The sequence below is a fragment of the Mizuhopecten yessoensis genome, unplaced genomic scaffold (assembly GCF_002113885.1).
Source record: "Mizuhopecten yessoensis strain PY_sf001 unplaced genomic scaffold, ASM211388v2 scaffold7621, whole genome shotgun sequence".
NCBI lineage: Eukaryota > Metazoa > Mollusca > Bivalvia > Pectinida > Pectinidae > Mizuhopecten > Mizuhopecten yessoensis.
Genome location: NW_018407139.1, coordinates 55,511 through 63,054, shown reverse-complemented (window position 1 = coordinate 63,054; position 7,544 = coordinate 55,511). Strand labels below are relative to the sequence as shown.

Below are 7,544 nucleotides of genomic sequence, written 5' to 3'. Positions count from 1 at the left end.
TGGTTGTGACCTAACAATTAAGGACACCTGTCAGTGGTTGTGACCTGACTAGTATAAGGACACATGTAAAATTTATGCTGACGTGTGATTTTTAAGGAATATTAGTTTTGAATAGGTCTAAAACAAATGTTTCATCATGATAAACATGGCGATAAGATAGTTTAACTTGCTGGTACCCTTGACCTATTGGGTATTAACGTACATCAGGTCAGTCACTATTGGTTTTTAACTGGTGTGAGACCTTATTTTAAACTTCAACGGTTAGCTCCCTTCCTGATCAGGCGTAGTGATATGCAATACTTTCGTTTATGTTTCACCCAGCAATTAGTAGCGTCTGACAACTTCAAAACATGAAAAAATATTTTTTGTGAAATAAACTTCACGCCTGCTTAAACATCATTCCCCTATATAACATTTAAAGTTCCGTAATGGAATTACATTTCTAAGCGGATGCAGTTGAAAACGAGAGTGAAAATCATGTAAACAACATGGTTGACAACGTTGCTGTCATGATCGGATAATACACTAAGAAGTGCACGGGTGCTTTGGTACCATGTCCATTATATCCATGTCCCGTCTTAATTTCTAATCAAACTGGCACACTTTCAATTTTGAATTACGTCCATTGTCATAATCCCCGAGGTCCAAGTAGACAGATTAGACATGGCTTTGAAAGGGCAGGGGTCGCCCGGTCAAACGGATACATTTGACGGTATTCGAAATGGGAATGAACCTAGCGGCCAGGGACCTACAATACTCTCCGATAACAACGAGCTCTCCTACATTGTGTATGAACACGACCCAGACTTGATTGTAGAGATTGACATCCCCCTTGATGATAACGAACCCGTCATAAATGGTCACTCGAGGGGACCAACAGGTACTAATATACATGTATCAGGTGGTCATTCTACCAGGAAGACTTCATCCAAGGCCAAGTCAAACTCACCGGTGAAAACAAGAGGACGTCCAATCCAATCTCACGAGGTAGGTCGTACTCCGTCAACAACAAAACAGGCCAGCCTGGAGTTATGATGGCTACATATATATGTCTATGTGCATTTACAGATACTGGAAAGAAGTTCTGACAAACATCATTCCTTTTTAATATTTCATATACAAGCTTTATTTTAAAAAAATGGTTTTCATTTTCAGAAGTAACTTTATCAGTTCTAACTAAAAGTATCTTTTGCTTCATCAATACCAAATACTGTATCATGTACACAATATCTCAATGTTTTACCTCCCTTCCACATACTCTATACAATATCTCAATGTTTTACCTCCGTCCCACATACTCTATACAATATCTCAATGTTTTACCTCCCTACCACATACTCTATACAATATCTCAATGTTTTATCTCCATACCACATAATCTATACAATATCTCAATGTTTTACCTCTGTACCACATACTCTATACAATATCTCAATGTTTTACATCCCTACCACATACTCTATACAATATCTCAATGTTTTACATCCCTACCACATACTCTATACAATATCTCAATGTTTTACATCCCTACCACATACTCTATACAATATCTCAATGTTTTACATCCCTACCACATACTCTATACAATATCTCAATGTTTTACATCCCTACCACATACTCTATACAATATCTCAATGTTTTACCTCCGTACCACATAATCTATACAATATCTCAATGTTTTACCTCCGTGCCACATCCTCTATACAATATCTCAATGTTTTACCTCCGTGCCACATAATCTATACAATATCTCAATGTTTTACCTCCCTACCATATATATATATACTCTATATATAGACATGTCCATGTTTACCTCCGTACCACATAATCTATACAATATCTCAATGTTTTACCTCTGTACCACATACTCAGTGTTTTACCTCCGTACCACATACTCAGTGTTTTACCTCCGTACCACATACTCTATACAATATCTCAATGTTTTACCTCCGTACAACATAATCTATACAATATTTCAATGTTTTACCTCTGCACCACATACTCTATACAATATCTCAATGTTTTACCTCCGTACCACATAATCTATACAATATTTCAATGTTTTACCTCTGCACCACATACTCTATAAAATATCTCAGTGTTTTACCTCCGTACCACATACTCTATACAATATCCCAGTGTTTTACCTCCCTACCACATAATCTATATAGACATCTGCATGTTTACCTCCATACCACATACTCTATACAATATCTCAATGTTTTACCTCCATACCACATAATCTATACAACATCTCAATGTTTTACCTCTGTACCACATGCTCTTTAAAATATCAAAATGTTTTACCTCTGTACCACATACTCTATACAATATCTCAGTGTTTTACCTCCCTACCACATAATCTATATAGACATCTGCATGTTTACCTCCATACCACATAATCCATACAATATCTCAATGTTTTACCTCCGTGCCACATCCTCCATACAATATCTCAATGTTTTACCTGTGCACCACATACTCTATACAACATTTCAATGTGTTACCTCTGTACCACATACTCTATACAACATCTCAATGTTTTACCTCTGTACCACATACTCTCTACTCTATACAATATCTCAATGTTTTACCTCCATACCACATACTCTATGCAATATCTCAATGTTTTACCTCTGTACCGCATACTCTATACAACATCTCAATGTTTTACCTCTGTACCGCATACTCTATACAACATCTCAATGTTTTACCTCCATACCACATACTCTATACAATATCTCAATGTTTTCCCTCCGTACCACATACTCTATACAATATCTCGGTGTTTTACCTCCGTACCACATACTCTATACAATATCTCATTGTTTTACCTCTGTACCACATACTCTATACAATATCTCAATGTTTTACCTCTGTACCACATACTCTATACAATATTTCAATGTTTTACCTCTGTACCACATGCTCAATGTTTTACCTCCGTACCACATACTCTATGCAATATCTCAATGTTTTACCTCTGTACCACATACTCTATACAACATCTCAATGTTTTACCTCTGTCCCACATGCTCAATGTTTTACCTCCATACCACATACTCTATGCAACATCTCAATGTTTTACCTCCGTACCACATACTCCATACAATATTTCAGTTTCACCATTAAACATGATAATAAGTATAATAACGTGGTACTTTAAATCTGTACCATGCCTTATACAATATGTGAAATTTATGGTTAAGTTTACCTGATCATTCTACACGCACACTATAAGCTGGCTATTTTATCCTGACATTTCTGACGAGGAATGTCCCCTTTGTATATAACATCTTCCCTTTGTATATAACGTCCTGTTATCATAATTCCTGTTTTGTTCACCATGAAAAGGAAACATGAAGCCACAACCTCTGTAAACATGAAATCCTTAGGAAGTTTAGGTGTAGATACTAGATAAGACTTCTAAAGGTGTAACCAATGTAGCATCTGATGGACCATTTACAGTTTGGGTCTGCGTTGGACTGGGATCACTGTAGAGTATACGTGTTGTATCACTATGTCGGAACTTTGATTCCTACTGCACTAGTACTGTAGGTATTGCCTTTAGTTTATCAATGTACATACATGTATCTGTCTTGTATTTTTTATTGTTATTTTAAATGCCAAGAGCCATGGCAGGTCTTGGTGTCTGATGCTATCGGTCTGTGGGGGCCAGCATTCAGTGCTCCCTCAGCTGTGTCCAGATTTACCAAAAGATTGACACAGCGTTAATGAGATGTTTTGTCTTTACCAACAGATGGAACCATTCCTTAGTGTAGATAATCTACCACCCGAGAAACGGGCGTCCCAGACAGGTAAGTCTCCACAGGGGCCCAAAAAGGGGGGCACTGATGTAGGCTCACATACATATAATACAAAATATAAACAATTGTTTGGAACATACTTCCAGGAAAAAGTAGTAATAATTCATTAGGATGACTGCAAGTGTTTTTTCCAGCTGCTATTACAGAAAAGATGATAATGTTTTTATTCTTGTTGGGGAAATATTGAGTTGTTCTCCTGTAGATGACCCCTCGTGTTGCTACAATAGACAGGAACCAATCTCTGCAGTCTATATGTCAAGTGTTTAGGTGATATTTGAGACAGGATAGATTTAATTAAGTTTATAATCAATGCCAAAGTCTGAGTTAATTAGAGCTGTAGGATTAACATGTCAGAGGTGAATGGTGAAGATCTTGAGAAACGTAGCGAATTTCTCGTAGAAATCTTAAAATGGAGAAACGATCCTTCTTTCAATCAGCTTGCCAAAACATTTCTTGGAGAGCATGTTTATGGAAAAAGGTCTAAGTCTGCAGTGCCTAGAGGTCTCGGGGAGCAAGATTGTGGGACAAGGTCGAAGTCTGCAGCTCCTAGAGGTTTGTGTTCACAGCTGTGATAGGGACAAACAGGCCAGGGTCTGGGAATGTGGTTAGTTAGGGCACATGTCAATCTTATAGAGATGTTTAGTTGGGAAGTGGACAAACAGGCCAGGGTCTGGGAATGTGGTCAGTTAAGGCACATGTCAATCTTATAGAGATGTTTAGTCGGGAAGTGGACATTTGAGGATCAATCCAGCTGCTTATCTAATATTGATTTATATGTTAGTGTTTCAAATATTAAGAGGAATTAACCCAAATGAGTTATGACAATACAATTGTAATTCATAAAGCAATCTTTGTCTTGTCAGATGGAATAGCTAGGTAACAAATTGAGTTTTTCTCATCATTAAGAAAATATCGGCATCAATAGTATAACCATCGCTGTGAGTTTGTGAGCTCATTGTATTGTAGGGCTGTATAAGACAATATTTATCAACATGTATTGTGATGATACACTAATACATGTATCAATATGCAGTGCACAGTATCACAAAATAATAATACATCACATCTTCTCAGATATCTTGATCCTCATATAACATCAATTACATACTGGTACGATAAGAATGAACATGGAGGTAGAACTATTTATCATGGCCGATAACAAAACTCAATGAAATCATGCTTGATTAGAATGAAATACAATGTTTCAGCTTTAAATAATTAGATTTGTATAATAATGTACTGTTAAATTCTTGTTTTTGATAAATTTAAGGGATAAAAAACAAACTAAAGACAACGAAATGTAAATTGGAGTATTTGTTTGGACTATAGACTAGGGTGTGTTTTTTAATCCTTTTGATATATAATGGTGTAAAGGAAGGGGGCTGATCAGGATATTGTCTTACGATATCTGTGACATTGTAACTAAATGTGTCTGATCGTTGATGTGTTCCTGTGGCAGTGTAATTATTGTGTGGCTGGTAAGATATTTCCTTATCTACACACCATTATTTCTGCCTCCCTGTATTGTAATATCAAACACTAACAAATAAACTTGTCAACGTTCCAAACCGAAACAGATACTCTTTATATTCAAACCCATAACAGCTGTAGGAAATCGGCATTTAAACATTTATTATGCATGTTTAACTGTTAAGAAATATTAATGCATAATTGTACCAACAAAACCTATTTTGAACTGAAGAGAAAATAGATTGGAACATAATGGATATAAGATTTACATCTAGAAATGGTTAATTGACCAGTGTGGGCTAATTATTGTGATGAGGACTTCAGTTCTATAATATTTACACAGAGGGGGACAGTGGGTATGTTATGGTGTCTATAGAAACAAGAGACAAGGTTTTTATACCGATATTTATAACAGACTAACTAATCCTATTGTAATGGCTGAGGGAGGTGACTAGATACACTAATGGCTGAGGGAGGAGACTAGATACACTAATGGCTGAGGGAGGTGACTTGATACACTAATGGCTCAGGGAGGTGACTAGATACACTAATGGCTGAGGGAGGGGACTAGATACACTAATGGCTCAGGGAGGTGACTAGATACATTAATGGCTCAGGGAGGTGACTTGATACACGAATGGCTCAGGGAGGTGACTAGATACACTAATGGCTCAGGGAGGTGACTTGATAGACTAATGGCTCAGGGAGGTGACTAGATACACTAATGGCTGAGGGAGGTGACTTGATACACTAATGGCTCAGGGAGGTGACTAGATACACTAAAGGCTCAGGGAGGTGACTATAGATACACTTGGTGTTGAGCAGAATAACTCTGACCTTTGTTTTCAGTGAACTCTGGGAGCTCCAAGTCTCGTCGGAAGATAAAATCCTCTCCTGGTCCAGGAAATCGTTCCTCGTTGTCCGGTCACTCTCCTTACGGTTCTCCTGCCTTCTTCCTCAGGTAAATCTTGGACATCATTGTTTCTGTCAGATGGTACTGTATTTACAGGCTAGGCCTAATGTATGTGTGGTTCACTGTCGTTAGAATCTGTTGGGCAGTCTCAATTTTTAGCTCACGTGGTCCAAAGGACCATGATGAGCTTATGCCATACCGCAGCGTCCATCGTCCGTCCGTCCGACAACTTTTCCTTTAAAACGCTAGTAGTCCTGAACGGCCAAGTAGATTTTGACTAAATTTGGTCTGGAGCATCCTTAGGCTAAGGGAAACCAATTTTGTATAAATGGTGGGTGTGACCCCCCTGGGTGCAGAGGGGCGGGGCCCAATAGGGGAAATAGAGGTAAAACCTTTAAAATCCTTCTTCTACCGTAGGGATTAAGGGATTTATCCTAATTCAGTCTGGAGCATCCTTGGGCCAAGGGGATTCAATTTTGTATAAACGGTGGGTCTGGCCCCCCAGGGGCCTGAGGGGCGGGGCCCAATAGGGGAACCATAGCAAATTATTCATTAAAATCTTTCTTCTTCTGTAGGAATGTAAGGATTTGTTCCATATTTGGTGTGGAGCATCCTTGGGTGAAGGGAAACCAATTTTGTATAAACGGTGGGTGTGGCCCCCCTGGGACCTGAAGGGCAGACCCAATAGGGGCAATAGAGGTAAAACCTTTAAAATCCTTCTTCTACCGTAGGGAATAAGGGATTTTATCCGAATTTAGTCTGGAGCATCCTTGGGCCAAGGGAACTTATTTTTGTATAAATGGTGGGTATGACCCCCCTAGGGGCTTTGGGGTGGGGCTCTGTTTTAAATTTGTTCTCGCTATATCTCAAGTACTGGTTGGATCTTGCTAAAATTTCATGATGTACTTACAGCACCTACCATGGAGTGCTATATCTTTACTTCATACCAATTATTTTAAACATATTCAGGTGAGCGATACAGGCCCTCTGGGCCCTTTATTAATTATGTGTGTCATAATTGTTCATTTTGTGTACCATTAGAATCTGCTGGACAGACCAATTTTAGATGAAATGTTGGACAGACCGGAGATTTGTATGAACTATTGGACAGACCAGAGATTTGTATGAACTGTTGGACAGACCGGAGATTTGTATGAACTATTGAACAGACCGGAAATTTGTATGAACTGTTGGACAGACCAGAAATTTGTATGAACTGTTGGACAGACCGGAAATTTGTATGAACTGTTGGACAGACCAGAGATTTGTATGAACTATTGGACAGACCAGAGATTTGTATGAACTGTTGGACAGACCAGAGATTTGTATGAACT

The 7,544-nt window shown here is 38.3% G+C and overlaps 1 protein-coding gene across 6 annotated transcripts in view; it reads left to right on the top strand.

Moving 5' to 3' along the window:
• Positions 1 to 466: 466 nt before the first annotated feature.
• The window catches only part of LOC110454007, a 54,371-nt gene continuing 47,293 nt past the window's right edge, over positions 467 to 7,544 (top strand). For 5 of the 6 annotated variants that reach the window (XR_002463332.1, XM_021503291.1, XM_021503292.1 and 2 more), the window contains exons 1-3: positions 467 to 987; positions 3,761 to 3,818; positions 6,147 to 6,258. Coding sequence is in view for 5 of the 6 variants with exons in the window: in XM_021503291.1 (XP_021358966.1) it covers positions 664 to 987; positions 3,761 to 3,818; positions 6,147 to 6,258 (494 nt within the window). In the remaining variant the exon portion in view is untranslated. Of the gene's footprint in view, positions 988 to 3,760; positions 3,819 to 4,162; positions 4,380 to 6,146; positions 6,259 to 7,544 lie in introns of those variants that run through there. The other variant, XM_021503293.1, reaches the window with a different exon arrangement.